The 21,890-nt window shown below is 45.0% G+C and overlaps 1 protein-coding gene across 14 annotated transcripts in view; it reads right to left on the minus strand.

Annotated features, from left to right (window-relative positions):
- The window catches only part of GCS2alpha (glucosidase 2 subunit alpha), a 118,275-nt gene that overhangs the window by 29,781 nt on the left and 66,604 nt on the right, over nucleotides 1-21,890 (minus strand). For all 14 annotated transcript variants that reach the window (XM_070521582.1, XM_070521580.1, XM_070521578.1 and 11 more), the window contains 3 exons: nucleotides 16,759-16,855; nucleotides 5,996-6,156; nucleotides 260-509 (listed from right to left, as the gene is read on the minus strand). In XM_070521582.1, the coding sequence (XP_070377683.1) occupies nucleotides 260-509; nucleotides 5,996-6,156; nucleotides 16,759-16,855 (508 nt within the window). The remainder of the gene's footprint in view (nucleotides 1-259; nucleotides 510-5,995; nucleotides 6,157-16,758; nucleotides 16,856-21,890) is intronic.

Raw genomic sequence — 21,890 nt, forward strand, 5'->3', positions numbered from 1 at the left:
TCATAATATCCTGGCTTAACTGTGACAATTATCAGTTATAGCAATCAAATCTTCTGGGCACTTGAATATTGTTATAGGTGGGTACGACTGTAACTGTACTAGCAATTAAATACAATAAGCTCAACATATACCATCGCAATACAACAGTGTCTGGCAGTCAGAGCCGCTATATCTGATGTACCTAAGCAATGTCAGATGCTGAATCATACCACGTGTCCCCTGCTTAAGACAAACAACCATAGAGCTGAAAACTACACACCAACGAGGTGCTCGTCATCAATCGCGAAGCCAGCCTTATCCTGGGGGAACTCCATCCAGAGGGGCCGCAGAGGAGGCACGCCGGTACGCTCGTTCTCGAAGAACAGGGTGTACCAGAGGGGCAGCAGGGCATAGCGCTGGTACAGTGCACCCCGCACCAGCTCCAGGGTTTCTGGCCCAAAGCTCCAGGGTTCTCGTCGCTTAGTGTGGATGTGGGAGTGTGCTCGGAAGAACGGCTGGTAGGCACCAGCCTGAAAGTTTACATCGAATTAAAGGGAAAGAGCGGATCAGCGTGCCAGAAATTTTGCACTCTCCTCAGCGTCCGCTCCAAGTGTCACACAGCGAGTGACGACAGAAAAAATTATAGACATAACGTTGACGGGAAGATGGCACTATGGACTGAAGAGGGAATAGGGGCAGCCAATAATCTTGTCGATATTGAAAGGAAGAAATGGGGTTGGGTGTGCCCCTTAATGAGTACAGTAAAATTTATGGGCGATTACAGTAACAGAATGCGTGCCAAGAGAAGACAACAGGGAATTCGGTGATGCGATGAGATTAGGAAATTTATGCAGATAACATTGATCTGGCTGATTGAAGACCAAGATAACTAGAGATCATCGGGAGAGGCCTTCGTCCTGCAGTGCTAAAGGCGTCCACTCCCACAAGAACAAGGTTGCAGCCGATGGCCTCATTGGTTGAGGATGCTTAAGGAGGGACCCAGCAATTGAAATGGTCAAAATTAGCAATTTTCCTATGAATATTTTTAGTACTGAGAAATTTACATTGTTGTCCGAATAAATAAGACTCCATGTGCTCGTAAAGAAATTGCAAATGTACCAGGAGGCCAATGCTTTAATCGAGGTGTATTAGATCTAGCTTTAATATGCTGTCATTGCCAGTAGAATTTCATTCCATGCCATCAGCACGAAATGCTTGAGCAATACTCAAAATACTAAAATCTGGTGAGCAATACACAAAACACTTTCGCGACTCTTTGTGGCGCCCCAGGCCTAACATCATCAAAACAAACAACTCATCTCAATAACAAAAGACCAAACAATGCTGATACCTTGTCCTCAGCTTATGAGGCGAAGCGATGGCTGGTTTTACTATTTACTTTTTGCTACTGATGCAGGGAGCAAGTTGAAATGGTGAATTCAAATTGAAGTACGAGGACTAGAGTCACTGGAAAAAATTTCAGAGTACCACAAAGGTCGGGATTTGACGGCAACACTGAGCGGCCACCGCCATATACCTTCCAAGCCGACTGCGTCGCGGGAAGGCCGCCGTGTTGGAAGAGCTTGATATTCAGTGACACATCGGGTTGAGTGTTTACTGAAGTACAAATACTTTGTGCCCGCAGATAATGGCTGCTAAGAACGAAAAGAAAATGTTAGTTTGTGCGAAGTAATGCAGCCGGTGGTAGTTTTGCACGCCAACCGTGTTTACTGCTGGAACTGTGTTACGATTGTGGGCAGCAGCTTAGCGCTGCTATCGGGAGCTTATGCACGCGTTCTTTCCCCTTCCGCGGAGCGAGCTATGAATGAAACATTTCGTCCCTTTGAGCCGCAATGAGACAAGCTTGTGCTTTTGGGCATGAACATCGCGGACCACCGCCGGCTTCTATTGAATGTTTCCAAGCAGGAAGAAACTAACACCTGACAGTGTCGCGTGTACGTACGTTTATTGCATAATTTCACAAGCTAAATCGAAGACATTTATTTAGTTTGTAATCGGATACCACGCGTTCTCGACTCTGCCGGGCGCCTTCGTCTGCCGTATACGCACGACACACACTGCGACTGCCGTGTGCACACCGGTGTTTGGCCGTGATCGTAAGACGATCTGTGCAAAGCAGGTGTAAAAACCAACTTCGATAAGCATTTTGCGCACTAAATCTTGTGGAAAGCCAATATGAGCCATTTGCGTGATTACAGCCACATATATGTACTTCTGTACACTGATAATGAGCGAGAGTTTGCTACATTGCGATTTATGAACGCGGCTGTCTAGCGCGTTCCATGCGCGGCTACCCTTCTCAACTTATTTATGACTGTTTTCTTAGACTGCCAAGATTTGCTGCCTGTATAGAAAAAGAGAGGAACGCCCGCTGTCGACGCAACACATTTTTTTTCTAAGGTACATGGGCGATGTATAAAATTCTTGTGCTTTTAGAGCGGTTCATGTAGCATGCATAGTGATAGAGTGAAACTAAAGCTAATGGGTGCTCTGTTGTTTTGTATTATGCATCAAGCACAACATTATTTGGGTATGCACCGTAGCACTTCAACATAAAACATAATATGTATGCTGACTTCAGTTCATTGCATGTGCTTGGCTTACAAGCTCGAAATTTGAAGCATGTGTTGTGAATATCAGCTGACCGTTGGTTTCAACCTCAAAATGCGTATGTATAAATAAGCAAAGGATAAGTGGAATGCCCATCCACTCTAGGCTTCTCAAAGTCTTCAGCACAAAAGTGGTCCGGCAAATGTGTGTTGTATGGTTAGAAGTGTGATGCTGTCACCCTAACACTGGGCTGCCCAAGGAGGCTTCCAGGGCTTTTTTGAATGAAGCCCGGTTTCAGACATGTGAAACAAGAAAAAGATTAAAGGTAGCTGTATGAATAAGTTGAAAGACCCAAATAAAGAGACAAATAATACGTTATAAAGGTTTAGAAGTTTACGCAGTGAGACAATTAAAATAGCTCAATTGAGATGTAAACGTGCATGTGGCCGCAAACACGCACCTTCAAGGATTGCTAACATTTAACCATTTCTATTTTTCTACCAGTGCCAACACAACTGCACAGAAAGCGGCTGTTATGTGGATGCACGACATGCACTGACCATGTTTTTATTGAATGCGATCGTCACGGTCTGCGAAAAACAAGTGCCATATGGGTCGAGTGACTCGAGGCGACAGCACGCTCACGTGCGTGGAGAAATAATGCGAGTACCAGCTGGTGCACGTAAGGACGCGGAATTCTCGCGCGACAAGTTTGCCTTGGCGTGCCACGACCACGGAATAACCGCGTGTGTTGAGCAACAAACGCGTACACCTGTGTCAAGCGTGCAAGACGCGAACGATCCCTGCAATGAACTCCTGTTTTCGTAGCATCGCTAACACGGCGTGCACTTCGCTTAAATGTCTTCTAAAACAGTGCCGAAAAGCACAAGCAAGGTGTACTTATACCTCGCACACGCGGGTGTTTTTTGTAGGCTTGAAGTTCTCCCGGCCGATCCCGTGTAACCACGCAGAACGACGCTCTCGGTCATTTTTCTCGGTCGGAATCGAATAAAAAGTATTTCCAGACTCGTTTCAGTTGCTGCATCTAAAGGCACAGCAGCCAGGCATGATTTCCTTCCAGTCAAACGCGAGCGCGACAATCGGAACACACACACACACACACACACAAAAAAAAAAAAAAACCGTAGGGAATCTGCGCTGCCTGCGCTCAAACTCAGCCGGCCCGCCCCGCGCTTGGGAGGTATATGGCACGCCAAAGTCACATGGTGCGGTTGGGACAATGAACGTGTCGGCGCGGGGAAAGCGAATGCGGTACTCTGAAATTTTTTCCAGTGACTCTAGGGAGGACTGGTTGCTGCCATGTTGTTGCACAATCACACCATCCCCAGCGCAAGTTGTTGCGTGAACTCCCGGGCAACAGCGGAAATTTTTTGGTAGGCCAGAAACTGGTCATATGATAAGCAACAGTGACGGATCACCCTTTGTGATGGCAAAACCTATCGCTCATCGCTGTCACTTGTCGCTGTTGCTTGAGATTCACGTGCATGCAGTTGTGCCTTAAGGCTTTCTTGCAATGACTCTGACAAACAGAACTTCGATAGAGGCTTTCTCAGCTTTTAATGGACAGCTGCCGTCACTCATCCCTTCGCCATTTTGCAAATAATGAAGGTGGAACCATTCTATTTTATTTCTTTCTGCATATAACTCCTAAAGCATTGGACGAAGATAGGGATGGGCAAATAGTGAATTTGAGGTTCGAAGCAAAGAGTGATTAGGTCAAATAATTCAAATAGTTTATATCACATGTTATAACAAAACTTCGTTAATTCAGATTTCAAGGGACAAAAAAAAAAAAAAAATGCCAGAGCCCGAATTAACCGAATGTCTCTTTTTGAGAGTATCCAGAAAACAATAAACAAATGTCAACATGCTTTCATTAGTAAATGGATGACCAAATCCTTTTGCTATTTTCCATAAAAGCAGTGCGGAAGCTGCAATTCTCGTCATCTCGTGACCGATTGACTCACAGGTGCTCGAGGCCTTGAGACTTCCTTTGCAGCACGGCAGCATCTCGTGCCTTCAATTGCGACATGCTTTCCACTACTGCGCGTTCATCCCGATTACTTTTTCGCCAGCGAGCTGATCGCCAACAGGTGGCACATCCATCATGGTATAACTGGTGCTCTTCATTCTCGACAGCTTTGCACCGAGTCAAAATGAAACTGCTTGCCGCAATCGCGAACGGAGGAAACCGCGACCGATATATTGACATAAGCCACACGTCCGACGCATGCAGCGAGTCAGAACGACCGTTCACTGAAACGATTGCAGACAAAACTGTAGTCGCTCTCTATGCGATCATGGATGGCGACTACGCAGTTTTTTTAGCCATGCGGCTGATGCGCATATTGAGTCAAAACAAAACTACCCTTTGCTGCAACTGCTGCGAAAGAATCTGTGGCCGCTATCGACGCGATCATGGACGCCAACTACGCAATTATGAAAGCCCGCAGCCAGGGCGGTGTTATGCGTGGCGGTAAATGTAAGAATGAAGGATTTAAAGGCAGAAAATGGCACAAAGCATTCCGGCGTTGCTGTCAATCGTGTATGATTTCCGCTGATGGCTATAGCAATGCAGACTCTGCCACTTCATTTCAGTTGGATGCTAGCACTGTTTTTGCTCCTTTGTGCCGCAGATTTCCGGCTCTTTAATGCAAAAACGTATAGCCTTCAAGATTTACAGTTATTGTGTGGCAGCCATGACGTATAAGCATAGGCTCCGAGATTTGTATTCGTACCTGCTGTCTGCTACTTTCGACTGATTATTTGGGAGCGCCGAATAATTCGATCGAATGTTCAACAACATCGAATATTCGCCCATCCTTAGTATAATGCTGCTTATTATCGTCTGCATAACATAAATACTTTTATAACACCTTTTGCAAAAGTAATTTGTAAATTAATATGCATAACAAAGTTTAAAAATTTGCTTATGCTTACAGTGCAGTAACTAAACCACACGCCTCATATCACAAAATAGGGCTTTGTGAAAATTGTATCAAAAAGATGAAGAGCAATTTCTGTGGTTTTAATTAGTTGGGCGATGACAATTAGAAGATGCCAATTGTAAACAAAAGCCTATAGCAGGCAGTTCATAACTCATTGCAGATCTGATATCAGCATAATAAATTATATTCACATACCAAATTTAATCAAATTAATTCAAGAAATAATGAAAATAGTTTTCATTGCTACATCCCCCTTTAACCCCTTGTGCTACATTTCAATAGGCCATTGGTAGTCAGTCCTATGTATTACAGATTCCTCAGCTACACTCCTTCCTCTAAATTTCAACTAGAATATCATCAATCTTTATTATCTACTGGAATCTTTACGAAACAAGAAATGGATTTCTGATAAACAAACACCGAGTGTGACACTCCTCACAGTCTAGATCAGGCTACAGTGGGGTGCAGCAGCTCACCTGGTACCAGCGAACAGAGAGCTCACTGTCAGGATTCCTGAAGAAGCCGCCGACGTCTGCACCACAAAACGAGATTCCAGCCACGCTGAGGGACAGCAGCATAGGCACTGTGATGCGCAGGTGCTTCCAATCGGCATCGTTGTCACCTGTCCACACAGCTCCTGTAAAGCCATCAATAATTTGAGCAAAAAAGCACCTAAGAATGGAGAAGGCATGTCTTGTCTCAATTAGAAGGAGTATTTTTTTTTTTAATGTGAGGCATTCTTTGTGAACTTCAGGCACCTTGAGTGCATCTATCTAGCCTCCTATGTCGTGGGGCTGGCGGTGCCTGCCAAGTTGAGCCACTGGGTATACGCTCATGTTCGCGCTGCCGGTGAGATTGTAGCATCGTCCTCATTCGAGCTCTCGCCTCTGATTCTCGCATACTACATACCCTGGGCCAGGTGTTGCGCATAAGATGATCCGGGAATGTCAGCTGCATAACACTGGATGGTGGTTTCCTCTGTACGAAGAGCGAATCAAAAGAAAGTTTCCCACCCTGTGCATGCCAACTGCTGCCTGACACTCACAAAGAAGCTCTTGGAAGACTGCAGCTTTGTCGAAAAGTGCGTCAACTTGGACATCGCGTTGCAAAGAGGTGTGCTTGAGCAGCTCGAGAATGGCGTACCACTGGGGCACTACAGGGTGACACCAAGTTGACATTTCCAAATTGCTCGAGTTTTCCAGGTTTTCCCTGAGTGGCTTTGCAATATTCCCTGAGTGACATAGAACTTCGTTTTATGTCAAGGCGGGCTGACCCCATGTCGCCCAATGCTGTCACTCTCTAGTAAGCATGTTAAAAAATAAAAAAACTACTTCCAGTTTTTATAAGGAGTAGTGCTTACTTTATTCAAAGTCGAGTGGTGGCTAGTGAAATGCTCAGCAAATGAAATACCTTCGAAAAAAAATGGTAAAACCAATTGCGAATCAAGTCGACCGTTCTCAAATACGAATAAAAAGGGGATGCATACAGAAGCGAATATTTTCAAATATGAACTACTTCTATCAATTGATTACCAGCTCATTGGTATGATGTTCAAACTTTGTCACAAGTGACATTCTCTCTCAACAGCTGTTACGTCACCCTCAGCTGTCCAGACATACTCTCAGCCGCACAAAATGCCTGTGTTGCATTTCGTTGCTTGAAAGAGTTTATTTTAGTTTGAATGAGGGACACCTGCATCTTAACATGAGCCAATACACTTTGTTTTTTGATCTCAAGCTTCTTCAAAGAAGCGGCGGCACACCTCCTATCCCGTTCATTCCTCAATGCGTCAGTCCTTTCTGTTCTCATACTCCTTCCGACGCACGTTCACTTCACGAACCATTTGAACCATCCTCTTGGTCAGTTGTACAGTGAATGTGTGATCTTTAGTGCTCAACAACCAAAAAATTGGGCAGTTCGACAAAATAAATGCATGTCTTTTACTGCCCTTAAAGGACCCCTAAAATGGTTCGGACAAATTTTATAGACACGTAAGGTACAGGTAAAGTTAATCATTCGCAACACAATTTATGTGAAACATTAAGAGAGATACAAACGATTACAAGTTACCCTCCTCCATAGTCATGCGTTCTCTCCTCAACTCGTTCGCCGAGTGATCGGGGCTAAGCTCCACCTTCACTGGCTCTGTGTCATGATGGCACGTCGTGTCGTCGACTTCCGGTTCTTTAGGCGTGAGCACGCGAAGCCTCTCCAAACTCTCTGCCAGCTGCTTGGCAGTCAACCCCAAGCGAGAGCTATCGAAGCAGCGTGCGTTCCGAGCATCCTGTCGCAGCGCCGAACGTGTCTGGTATTCCGGTAACCACAGGCAAGCTGGGTGTTTCGACGGATGGCTGGAGGTATAAACTCAAGCTGACGAAGGAACTTTAGTATAGACGTACGGTGAATGGCCTGATCGGTCTGCACAGTCCAGCCACCTGTTGGCGCAGCTTAACCAGCCAAACAAAGTGCTAGTATTGTTCTAACCAAGTGTAAAACATTTTCAACATTTACAAAAACAACGTGTTAGCAATTACACCCCTGCGAAAAATGTACACCAGCAGCAAAGAATACATTTCGTTACTGCTTCTGTGTGTGGTTGAGCTCTGCGCCACCAGGTGGCTGCACCATGCAGACCATTCACATTTGCGCTTCTGCTCATCCCGTGAAACGACTCGGTCAAACGGCCAGCCCGTCCCCTTGCGCTTGCATTTGCCCCAATACCGGACTCGCGAAACGCTATTGCGTTAGTAATCTTTCGGTGTAAAGTGACGGCCGCAAACACGCTAATCCTGGCACCGATGTGATAATGGCAGTCCGATGCGCTGCAGCCAGTCCGCTTGTCTGCTGCCTTGCAGAGGGACACGATGTCCCAGCTTGACATATTGCCAGTCGCTACGTTTGCAGTCCACAATGCAACAAAGCCGAATCATAGTGCTCATGAAAAGGCTGAGATCGACACTAACCATGAAGCTCTCGTCAAAATGGAGCACATTGTAACACAAGCAGACGACGCTTGCTGTGTGTTGGAAGTGTTTAAGCGTAGTGAGAAATTGTTCTTGTGCATTCTCTTTCTGTTAATTTCTTATTATAGAAACAAACTAACTAACATTGCAACTATTACGAACATAATTTGTTCACCATGAAGATGGAAAAACTATCGATGACGTGCACTGGGCAGCCAATCGGATAGCTCGCCCTACTGACGTCAATTGGATTATTTATGTCGTATGGGTAGGGGCAGCTGAAAATTCCACCGAGCTGTGTGCTGCGATCCACAACGATGTACATTTTTAAAACTTATAATAAATTATAAGCCTTATGCGGAGAACTTAGATGCATCAATTAATGATCAGAAGGACCTACTCTATCGACTCAGTACATTTGTACAAAATCGTCAAAATCGTTTCATGGTCCCTTTATGGCTCGAATCGCCACAAGCACATGTGAAAAAAGCTCTGAATGCGTGCCAGTACACTTATTAGGCATATCAGTGTTTGTACTGTGACAAGAGATGGCGAGTGTACACGTGTATAATTAAAGGGGCCCTGAAACGCTTTTGACGATTTTTTACAAACGTACTGAGTCGTTAGAGTAGGTCCTTCTGATCATTAATTGACACATCTAAGTGGTCTGCGTAAAGCGTGTAATTTATTATAAGGTTTTAAAAATGCACATCGCTGCCGATCGCAGCGCACTGCTCGGCGGAATTTTAAGCCGCCCCTGCCCATATGACCGAAATCACCCATATGACGTCAGTGGGGCGAGCTATCCGATTGGCTGACCAGGGCGTGTGATCGATAATTTTTCCAACTTTATGGTAAACAAATGATCTTCGTAATAGTTGGAATGTTAGTTAATTTGTTTTTATAAAAAAGAATGTAGCATAAAGAGAATGCACAAGAACAATTTTTCAGTACTTTTAAGCATTTCCGGCACACAGCAAGTGTCGTCTGCTTGTGTAACAACGTACTCCATTTTGACGAGAGCTCCGCGGTCAGAGTTGGTCTCAGTCTTTTAGCGAGCACTATGATACGACTTTGTTGCCTCGTGGACTGCAAACGTAGCGACTGGCAATATGTCAGGCTGCGACATCGTGTCCCTCTGCAAGGCAGTGTACGAGCGAACTGGCTGCTGCCTATCGGACTGCCGCTATCCGATCAGCGCCAGGATTTGCGCGTTTGTGGCCGTCACTTTACACCGGAAGATTACTAACGCAATAGCGTTTCGCGAGTCCCGTATTAGGGCAACCGTAAGCGCAAGGGGACAGGGTCTGGCCGCTTGACTGTGCCGTAACGGGATGAGCCGAGATGAGCAGAAGGGCAAATGTGAATGGTCTGCACGGTGCAGCCACCTGGTGGCATAGAGCTCAACCATACACAGTAGCAGCAACGAAGCGTATTCTTCTTTGCTGCTGGTGCGTATTTTTCGCAGGAGTGTAATCATCAACACGTTGTTTTTATAAATGTTTAAAATGTTTTACACTTGGTTAGAGCAATATTAGCGCTTTGTTTGGCTGGTTAAGCGCTGCGCCAACATCTGGACCGTGCAGACCGATCAGGCCGCTCACGTACGTCTACGCCAAAGTTCCTTCATCAGCTTGAGTTTATGCCTCCAGTCATTTGCCAAAATGACCAGCTTGCCTGTGGTTAACGGAATACCAGACACGTTCGGCGCTACGACAGAATGCTCGCAACGCACGCTGCTTCGATATCTCTCGCTTGAGGTCGACAGCCGACGACACGGCGTCGAAGTAGGTTAGTTACAATTCCTCTTTGTTGGTCGAGCCAGCATTACAGCGACTTTCGTTCCTTTTCAATAAACTCACAGCTAATTTTCCCTGATAGATGCACAAATTCCCTGGGTTTTCCCTGAGTATTTCTAGACTATTCAAAATCCCTGAGAATTCCCGCTTTTCCCAGTTGCTAGACACCCTGCACTACCGTATTTACTCGACACTAACGCGCCCTCGATCGTAAGGAACACACTATTTCCGTGACCGAAAAAAAAAGGGAGAAATATCACCCTCAGTGGTAATGCACACCCGTCTGCCGCGACTTAAAAAAGGAAAAGTCCTTTACAGTACCGTGCACCTCATTCTTTCATACAGGAATACAACTTTGTCTCATTTGGAAAAACAAAGATTAGCTTCCAATACACTAAAACTGCGATAAGTAAATTAAGTAGCAGTTTCACCCGAAAGGTGAAGTAATGATTACGATAGCAAATTAGTAGACAGGTATACAATGATGATGATGATTCTATTTTTTGGTGCAAGGGCATCTAAGGCCAAAGAGCGCCAGGACATATGTGTTGATTTAGCAAAATTATTGAGTTTATGACTATGATTTAAAATACAGGCTGTATGGAGGTCTGCCCGTAAAATAGAGCTATAGATATTAGTGCATCAATTCTAAAATAATTACTAAAATAAATATAAGGCCTCAAGGGGGTATGTTAGGGTAAACCATCCACAAAATCGAATTTGAAATTTTGGCACAGAAAAATCGACTGCACTATGAGGAAGAAACCTGCGGAAGCGCGACCTGGAGCGCCCACTCAAAGCGGTTCAAATGCCGCGCCGAAGTGTGCCGCGTGCCTTGGCTTTGAAGATGGCGGATAAAGGCTGGTTTGTTTAACATTGTTGTTTGCAGTTTTCTTCGTTATGGCGTGGTTTTTATTTTTTGCTTGTGTGTGTGTGTGTGTGTGTGTGGTAAGTAAATGATTTGTACTAAGACATCAGATATTAAAAGAAAATGAGACATTCACCCAATCGTAGCAATTGCCACAAATGAATCCCATACGGGTTCCTCGAAAGAAAAGCATCATAGTTGATGAAAAATTTGTCCTGGTCCGGGGCTCGAACCCGAAACCACTGCCTTTCTGGGGCAGCCGCTCTACCATCTGAGCTAACCAGGTTGCAAGCAGATGTCAGGGCGAAGTCGAATTTGTTAACAACTCGAAGCGGCAGTTTGACATAATAGTCCTTTGTAGAAAAGAACTATTGCGTCAAACTCTTGCTTTTGCTTCCGTGGTCGTAGTCGCCTATGTTTCGAGTTTAAAACATATACTTGCCTAGAAGATGGCACGATTGTCCAGCAAATGGAACAGAAAGAGAACTTGAAAGGTAATCAGTCTTTTGAGCAAATGTGTTCATGGACAAACACAGAACACCAACGTGTCTCTCGACCAACTCATCTGGTGCTGCTGCCCAAAGAAAACTTTGTCAGTGCTAACACATAGAATACAGCAACTAACCTACTACAATGATGGTAATTCTAGACGAAAAGCTGTTTTGTAGGCCCATGAAATTTTTCCAGGTCCGTTTTGCAATACTGCCCTTGACAAGATGGACAAAACGCCTGTTGACAGGGCAGAATTCTGACTCTGCCGAGAGCAAAGAAGGACGACGGATAAAAAGGAACACTAAGAAGGCTTTTGGAGATACCTGCAAGAAAGTCAGCAGTGAAATGCAGTCTCCCGGGGCAATTTGAACATCCACAAGTAGTACTGGAACATATAACTTCATTTTTCTCAAATTGCATTCTTTATGAATTTTTAAAATTCAATGTACCTTTTCTCAGAAAGTGTTCATCCCATTCCAGTGAAACTTTGTACACATGTACTACAACTAGTCATAAATCTTCTGAACTAAAAAATATCTGCTGATATGAATGATAACACTGGAGAAATTTACCCTGCAGGAAACCCCCCCTTGCAGCTTTGTGCAAGCAGAGTTATTTTATTTTTTTGGGTGGAAATCTCAAAGTGGATATATCTCTTAATTCAGATATAACCTATGGGTTTTTAGAACAACACTGTGTAATACCATCACATTCCTCTGCGTGGTTGCGGAGAAAAGGCACATCAAATAATTAGACACACCTGAAATTTTAGGAGTGGCCACCATCTAGACACAAAGTGTCTCGTGATGTACCCGAGAGCATCTTTTGTAAGCACGTGAAATTTGATGCGAATATCTGCAGCCATTTCTAAAATACTATGTTAAAACTAACATGTACCATTTACCCTGCATTGGCTACAGGCACACATGTTAATTAAATGCCAATGTAGCCAATGCCATTGTAGCCAATGCATTTAAATGCATTGGCTACAGGCACACATGTTAAGGGGAGATGCTACTCGAAGACACTTTTCCTTTAATTTTTGACTTAGAGCTATGAAACTCCACCTATTAATTTAGTTTTTTTTTGCTGATTTCAACCCTGCAATTAGTTTCACTGTAAGTTGCATAGTTTTTGTTCTATTCGATGCCAATGTGCAAAATTGCACCTTTTTAGCCCCCATTTTTGTCACACTTAACTTCCCTAATCACAGGTCATTGATGGCTCATTTTGATCCATATAAACTGTAGAGTGCCAAAAGCAAATTATAAAGTGCATACAAAATATGCTAATGACGTGAAAAATTTGAACCTGGCAAGTCTACATTTTCTACATTTTCATGACACCACCATGTGGAAATTTAAATTTTTTTGTAAATATTTGACCTATATTTATGTTTGAGAGAGATAATGGCACTCCTCACACTTCAGAGAAAATGTGTGCAAAATTTCATTCAAATCCAAGCATCAGAAGTGCCAAAAACGTGAGGGGCAAACTAAAAAAATTGCCCAAAATTTCATTTTGAGAAAAACGCATTTGAAGTTTTAATTGCATGTTTATTTACAAAAGAGGGCTTGAATTCCAATCAAATTTTGACATAAAAGATGAAAATTGTTAATAAAACAGCGACTGTCACTAGAAACTTCCTGCAGCGTATGTCTCTCCCTCACGGCCCTTGCGAGTCCAATCACTGATGAAAACCGCACTAGCTGCTCATACCCAATTCCTATCGAACGGGCCGCCACAGTAGCTTTGACGGCGAATCTTTCACGCGAGCTCCCGCTGTCATAGTCTCGGCGCGCACCTTCGCTGGTGTCCCTGCATGCCGCAACTCGCCGCGATGAATAAGTTGTGGAAAGAACACTTTTTGGGCACGCACAGTTCTCGCAGTGTAGCTCCAGAAACGAAGCGAGTCCTTTGCGCTTCATGGCCGGTTCCCGGACACGAAGTTCTGAGCGCTGGCATGTTGGGCAAATCGCGCCGCTCACAAGAATGTTGAGCGCTGTCAAATCAGTAATGAATGATGACACCTCATCACGCGCTCTTTGCTCATCTTGGAAATGTCCAATCTTCATTTCCGACGCACTCGCGTATTCTAAGGCCGCTTCAAACTCGCCGGAGGCATTCGTAACACGGGCGGGATCGGCGCCGCTTGCGCTAGGCCTAACCGCCGTAGCGGCCGTGGATCGAGTTGTCGCTGGTTGAGCCTTTGCCTTAGATTTCCGCCGGCGACCTCAATATTTGCGCACCGCACGGTGTTTCACTCCATGATGACTGCGCTTGCTTGGTTGCCGAATGATCGTCACCGTGAAGCGCACCTCGACGAAACATGGAACCAGCAAGTAGGCTTCGCCACATGTACGCGCATGATGGTCAATGGCGTTTCCGGCTTCGTACCACGTGATTGAAAAATCGGTCGCAGCGCTCGGAAAACGCGGCAATAACATGCTTTTCTTTATTATTTCTAGCGCTGTAGACGCCCAGGCAACCGTGGCGATTCAGAGAATGAGGCTTGGCTGATCTCCTCACGCGATCCGCAACAGCGAGGAACCGCGCCATGGCGGCGGCGAGACGCTCGAAGACAGCAAACTTTCGGTTTTTTAATAGCCACCTTGTGCTCTTTAAATGCATTTTTAATCCATTTCCCATTTAAATTCAGCTTTCATATTTATTTTCATAAAAGTAGAGGTACTAAACTTGGCAAAACAAGTAAAAACCAAAAATGAATAATTTTCGAGAAAAACCGCGATTTTCGACCTGCATCTCCCCTTAAATTACTGTGGATAGCCTGAGTCCCCTGCTGCACAACTCTTGCTTACGCAAGACATGCGAGAGCTCAGGCATACTTTCGTGCATCAGACTGTACCTCGCCTGTGAGGCACAATCTCACGGTTAGGATGGTATGAGATAATTTCTAGAAAGTTAATTTGTGCAAGATAATTAAGCATTCTAAATTTTAAAGTTAGAAAGTGAATCCTCTGATAAGAACATCGAGGGTTGGGGGGTATATGGTGCGAGTAGAGTTCCCTAAAATCATTCACTCGTTCTCGTTGAAGTTCAGGACCTTGAATGAGGACATGTAGGACGGTTAGGTTCTCACCGCAGCGTGTGCATGTCGGTGGGTCAGTTGCAGTCAAGAGGCATTTATGTGTGCCATAGGTGTGTCCTATTCTGAGTCGTGCCAGGGTGACTTTGGCCAGTCTATCAAGCTTCAGGGGGAAAGATGTGGTTTAAGCAGGTGCAGCTTATTTTCAGCTTCCTTGTCCCATTCATTCGTATCACATGTTTCATGTCTACACCAGGTGCCCAGCTTACATCAATTGTATCCCGATGAGCCGCTTGTCCAGCATTTTTGTCCACCATTTCATTGCCTGCGATACTAGAGTGACCTGGCACCCAGCATACAACAAGAGCAAGGTTTACTTCATACGCTACATGTGAAGACAGCTATACGGAAAGTAAAGATAGTAGTTTTATCAGCCATATAAACTTTTAGACATTCGCTGACTAACATTAACAAGCATGGTGTCACGCGTGCACAAGCAAACATGAACACGTCTCACGCAATGACCGTGGAAACTCTTTATCAAAACGCTGGAGTGGGGAAGCGTGGTAGCAGGAGTGAGTGAGTACACCTTTGAGCGGCATCTCGCTTCAACGTGCACTAAGCCACGAGAATACAGCGCAGTGCACCTAGATGCGTAGGCTCTCTCTCCAACGCAGATCGCTTTCAAGATGGGGACCGCGCAGCCGCGCCATACGTAGCCGCCAGCAGAGTTCGAAGCTACTCCTGTATGCACCAGTTCTGCACACAAGCTTCGGGAACTCCCAACACCCATGATGCGGCCCCATTTCCATCCTCCTCTGCACACGTGATCACTTTCCTTTTAATTGTGGCATCGTGATGAACTCGACATTTTCGTGTCTTTGCAGTTGGCACTTTCATGCTGATAGAGCAAACGCAGAAAACTGGAAGACCGGGATGACAGACGGTGTGCTAACCTAAGCCCACATACTACAGCACATGGAGGAAGCTACGGCACCTTGGCTCGAAATGCGTGCGAGGTGGGCATTTTGAAATGCTGATAGCGATATGGTAACGCAGATTTAGGGATGTAGTTGATTCTAATGCGCACGCAATTTTTGTACCTGTTTTATCGGGAAAAAAAGTGCGTGTTAAATTAAATTAAATATGGTACTTGGTGCAGATGAAAATTAACGTGTTCACAATGATCGAGCAGCTAGGCAAGTCCACATCGTTTCTGAGCCTCAGCATACCCACGCTCAACAATGAGTGCCTGCTCGAAGTCATTGAGAGTCAAAGAGTTGGTCGAGGCATGCCACTGCTGGGTCGATGCCATAGCCAAGCTACCTGCAAAATGCTTTGCATAACTTACGATTCCTACAGTACATAGGATCTGCATATTTAATCTAGTTTTACTTTACTGCCTTAACCTAAAAGCAGAATGACAGGTGAGACACTGACAAGAGGAAATGCCAAACAAATCCTCTTGTCATTGACCCAACCAGTGAAAGCACCTTTTCAAATATGTAATGAACTTCTGTGACAGTCAGCACTACCTGACAGTGGAAATAAAGGCAGCTGCAATCATCAAAAAGACCTAATTTGTAATTACACATATTATATGAACATAACACATTTTATGCTCGTATTAACACATTCAAATACAGTATTTTTCCACATGCAATGGAGCTTTGGAATTTTCTACCTGGCGACATTCGTTCACTATCACTAAAAGATTTTATAGCGACCACTGGTAAGCAGTTCGCTAACATGCAAAGTGCTTCTTTTTGATCATTCATCTTGTGCATGTGTGTGTATTGATGTGTAATGTATAGTAATGTATAATGTTCCCACTCCTGCTATAGCCCTACATTGGGCTGCAGTATATGTAAATAAATAAATAAATAAATAAATAAATAAATAAATAAATAAATAAATAAATTGACTACAAGCAACTACAATCATGGATAAACAACATGAGATCATAAACAATTTCTTTAAAAACATGCGCTTAGTAATAAGAAAATTATGAACAGTGGAAAACAAAACATGTTCATGTAAATAAACAGGACAAGAATTTGCCATAACTGACCATAACGCTGTGACCCGATGAAGAAAGAACGTGACAGGATGAAAGGCCTCAGCTTGTGGCCCGAACGCAATAGATGGCCCATGTAGGTAGACATTGGCTGAAAGCAAAAGAGGCCTGTTAGTTCGAATAAAATGCATTTAAAACCACTACAGTACTAAGAACCAGGGATGCCCAGCTACCCTCCACCTTTTGCCTGGTCACCACTGTATGATATACCACGTGTTGATGCAGGGTGCAAGACTATACTTTAACTACACTAAACAAAATAAACTAATAGTGTAATTTAATAGCAGATTTAAAGCAGTTCCAAGGAAACTTTTGACAAACGAAAGAGCAAATCTTCTATTCTGTGAAAGTAAACTACAGGGCCTGTTCTCTGAAATGTTTGCCTTCCATGAAACTATCGCCTTGGCCACGCCTCCGCCAACAGCACACACTGATTGGCTGTTTTAGCAAAACTGGAACACCGGAAAATGAACAGTGGCATCTGATAGTTCTGGCATACGTCATTTTAACGTCATGGTGTTGATGGGTGCTCTCGACACATATTGATTAAGTGAACACGTCTTATGGCGTTCGGTTGGTGGTGGAGTGTAGTAGAGATAAGATAGGTGGTAGTTTACAGCAGCCTTTTTGGTGACGTCTTACACGCATTGTTTTGCACAATATTTGTTGATTCATTTAAAGTAATACGTTTCACACTTTCTTATTCAATTTATTTCACCTAAAGCGGCCATAGCCAACTGTAGTCAGTGTGCAGAACCTGTACTGCGGCCAGTGCACTCAAAAGCAACACACCCGAGCTGCACTGCACTCGCACGGTGCGCTCTCTCATGCGATGTGAAGCATTCGACAGCGCATGTTGGTAGAGCACGCTCATGTCACAGGTAAGCAGTAGCTTGATTTGTTAAACACGACTATGATGGTGGCGAAATTATCGCGGATGGCGAACGTTTCAGAGTACGGCCCCAGGTTTCAACTTATTTGTGATTGCCAGATTCAGAGGCATGTTATGTCTTTAGTGTGTGTTATGATCTGGTGCATGGTGGATTTGGGTGTACCTTGCTTTTTACTGTGAAACTATAATAATTACTTCATAAATAAGTGGGCGTGTGCTAGTTTCGGGTGATCATTAGAATAAGGCAAATCCTGCCAAATGAAGTACTAGTGGTATGTAAGGATGTTTTTTCTATCCCTCTTAATTCGGCCTGCCAGATCAATCAATTCTGTCACTCCTGTCAACCTCAAATTATGAAGTCTACTGTAGTGAATCCCAATGGCAAATCTGAAGCAGCATTGGAACAACTTGTGACAAATGTACCGTATTTACTTGCACAATGATCGCACTCGCATAATGATTGCACCCCTACATTTTGTCATCAAAATTTGATTTTTTTTTTCTTTCCCGTGTAATGATGGCACCCCAAACTTGCTGCAGCAATATGTCATATGCCAAGTCTAGCTAATGATGACCGTGCTTACCATCTGCCGAATGCTGTCGAATGCTACGCGAACGACTCTTCAAGACATACCAAGCAGTCTGCATGCACCAAACCTTCTTAAGCAGATGCCCCATTTTATTCCTTTCCACTTTCACACTCCGATGAAAAAAAAAAAAAAAAAAGCTACAACCAAGCTTGCCTTGGCTTTATAATGGTTGTGGTCAACAACAACAACAAAAAGGCGCCTTCTGATTCTTCTCGTCTGCACTCCTGGGCAAGCAACCAACTGCGAACGGCAACGATAGTAGCCACATTCACACTGATACGTTAGAAGTGTACCTTATGCATACACCGACGTTTGTAACACAGCGAAGATATTCACCCACACTTAGCGAAAATGTTTATTAGGATAGTAGTGAAGACAAATGCCGCAGTTTCCGCAGCATACCCACCATGTGCTTCTACGTCGCTGGCAGCTAAGCACGCACATCTGTTTCTGTCCCCTCAAAGTGGACATGGTTACGTTATTGCCACAGACTAGTAGATATTAACGATATTATTCATTACTGATACGGAAGAAATTGTTGCAATGCGCGTAATGTACTCGCGAAAAGAAAAAGATAATTGCGTTCGGCACGTTCGGCTTGCTCCGCCGGCCACCATTTTTGTTTTGGTGTCCCGCACTGTTACAGTAGCAGCCGCCTGTTTATTGACCTGTTGTAATCCCGCAGCCAAGGCCAGATGAAGAACGTGAACTTTAATTTTAAATCAACGATTCGAGTCCGGCGTCTTTTTTAGTGGGTCTGGGCACCCGCCACGGACGCAGTTCCGAGAACTGCAGCAGAACTGATAGTTGGGCGAGTTGATACGAATTCATAGTAAAATATTTAGCGCGCACAATTGACAAGGACACAGTGAAGGGGGAGCGTTCGTGTGTCCCCCTTCACTGTGTCCTTGTCAATTGTGCGCGCTAAATATTTTACTATGAAGCGGTTCCGAGACCTTGTCTCAAAGCGGCTTCCTCGGATTGCTGGACAGCCCAGAGTTGTGCTGTCAGGTATTTTTTTTTTTCTTTTCGTGGAAAACTTAACTTACATACTGATCGCACCCCTGAATTTCCATCAATTTTTTTTACAAGAAAGTGCGATCATTATGCGAGTAGATACGATAAAAATTTTAATGGCAATTATTTTGTTTTTTGAATTTCTGGAGCAGTTCCAGAGTGCCCTTGACAAACTAAGCTACTAGTGAATCCCAATGACAGATTTAAGGCAATTTTAGTGCGACATCCAATGTTTGAGGTGATGAAGATTAGCACAGCTCAAGGTCAGGTCATTATGAGTTGTCACACGTTTCCAGCAGATTGAACGCATGCATAGCCAGCATATTGTATACAGTCGCCGACCGATTTTCCGGACTCCGAAAATTCGGACATGCCCGATTATTCGGTCAGCTTCGCGGCACCGCCATTCTCCCCATAGACCATAATGTATAACAACTGCCGAAAGTTCGGACACCTTGCAACCTCTCGTCTGATTTTTCAGACACTCCTTGAGCCAACTCGGTCGAGAGCACCATGCACCGACTCTGACCGGTGCATGGTTCGACTTGCTGAACGCCATTTTTATTTTGAACGGAGCTTCCTTGCTGCCCCACGAAGTGGCGCTACTGGAAATCCCCGCTCATCATCATCGTTTCTGCCTGGTTCGATAGAGTGGCTCTGCAGCAGTTCCGGTTTCAGCTTAGTAAGCCATGTCAAGACAATCCAGCAGCTGATTTGTTTCTTCGCGCAAGACGCTGCGAGCAGGCCGCGTGTTTCGTTTGTGCGACTGGTGTCGGCACGGTGGTGTTTGCTTTGTGTGCTGTGTCGAGGTTTCGGTGATCCAACGCGGCATACGTAAACATCGCGTCATACGTAAACATCGCGTCAAGGGTCTAATGGCGCCGACAGTGCCGGCGCAGACTGCGCTGGGGAATGCCGGCAAGCGGGTGCCGGGAGGCCTAAGACTTGTCGCCTTCCGATGTGCTCCCTACTGACGCGGGAAATGTTCTGCCGAGACCTGCGCAGTGGTTGCATTGCGATTCCGGACACCGTCTCATTTGACAGTTTCATAGGTGCTGACACTGCTGTATTGACATGCGCAGAACTTGACGACGGCAAGATCATTCGTCAGGTTTCTGCTGCACCGCCAGACGATGACGACTCGGAAGATGACGCACCATGTGCTGCGCTGCCGTGGCATGCGGAGCGTGTACAAACAGTGACTGTGCTTTCAGCCGCTAATAGTGACCATACGACCCTCTCCGAGATTCAGGCTTATCTGATAGCGCGTAAACGGAACAGCGTGCAACGGCGCATTCACGATTTCTTCCAAGCCTACTGCCGAGCCCGAATAAGTGCATGGAAATAAAGGATTTCATTTTTTTTTCTTAATCTGCTTTTTCGGACACCTGTTAATTCGGACATTTTCGCAGTCCCCGTGAGGTCCGAATAAACGGTCGGCGACTGTACACTCATCAGGTGTGGCTCTTGCACGAGGCCATCTCTTTCTGGTACAATTTTTCCACCCACGTGTAATCTCCTGTGGTACCTTTGCACCCATATTGACCATACCAAGAGCCTTCCACATTCTATTTATCGCAGCAAGCTTCTCTTTCTCTATCAACCCCTGATGTAAGTATTTCTTGTAAATGCCACTGTTGTGGGTGGCTGCACCCTTGCATGCTGCTCAGAGTACACTACAGTCGAGCGCCTCTACAAAGAAATGACATGTACAGTTGAAGAGCAAAACAAGAACAATGTAAAAGCAGGAGCCGCCATCTGAATTTCCATCTGCCGCCTTCCCCGTGTTTTCTCTGTACAGTTGAACCCACTATAGCAATATTCAAGAGCCACGAAAATTCCACTGTTATAACTGATAATTATTATAACCAGGTTGCATGAAACAAAATCAAAATAGGGGATGGCAGAACTGTTGTGAGAAAACTATACTGGGGGGCGGGCAGTGCCCTTCCTCACCCCACTCCTCCATCCGGCTGCTGATTGTGTTCACTCACTTAATTAACTGTAACTCTGCTTCCTGTGCACTGCGAACATGTGTAACAAGCCGCAGCTTTCGGCGTTCAAGAATGGTGCTGCTATAACAGCTGCAAAGAGGGGTCATGAGCAGCAAGCAATATGCAAGCTCCGCTAAGGCATCGCATTAGTGGCCCCAAAAGGGGCCTCTTGAAAAATGCGTGAAGGTTGTCGCGGCAGCCTGTCAGCTTGAGAAATCCTGAAGAAATGCTGGGGCAAGATCGCCACAAGCATCTCTCCAAGCACATACTTCTCACTGGCTTGCACGAGAAAACCACATGTCCATTGGCCTTGCTTATTTTATGCGGAGCTCGCTGGCATCCTTCTACAAAGCATCCAGGTGCTCCACGTAGTGCAACGAAAGGTTCCTCGCAGAAATAAGCCCCGGAGGGACTAAATCGTCTGCCGGGCCTCCTGTGAGGACAACGTTGAGCCAGCCTGCTCTACCGTGTCATCGTTGCAGTACATCATCGTTATCCCATGATGAAATGACTGACGCAACCAACAAAGACTAGCGTGAGCAACCTAATCCATTTGCAGAACTGCACAGAACGAGGGACCAGCGAGCAATCTGGGGACAGCACAGTTGGCGCGCTCCATTAGTGTTTCGGAGG

Source organism: Dermacentor albipictus, chromosome 7 (assembly GCF_038994185.2).
Source record: "Dermacentor albipictus isolate Rhodes 1998 colony chromosome 7, USDA_Dalb.pri_finalv2, whole genome shotgun sequence".
In the NCBI taxonomy this organism is placed as follows: domain Eukaryota; kingdom Metazoa; phylum Arthropoda; class Arachnida; order Ixodida; family Ixodidae; genus Dermacentor; species Dermacentor albipictus.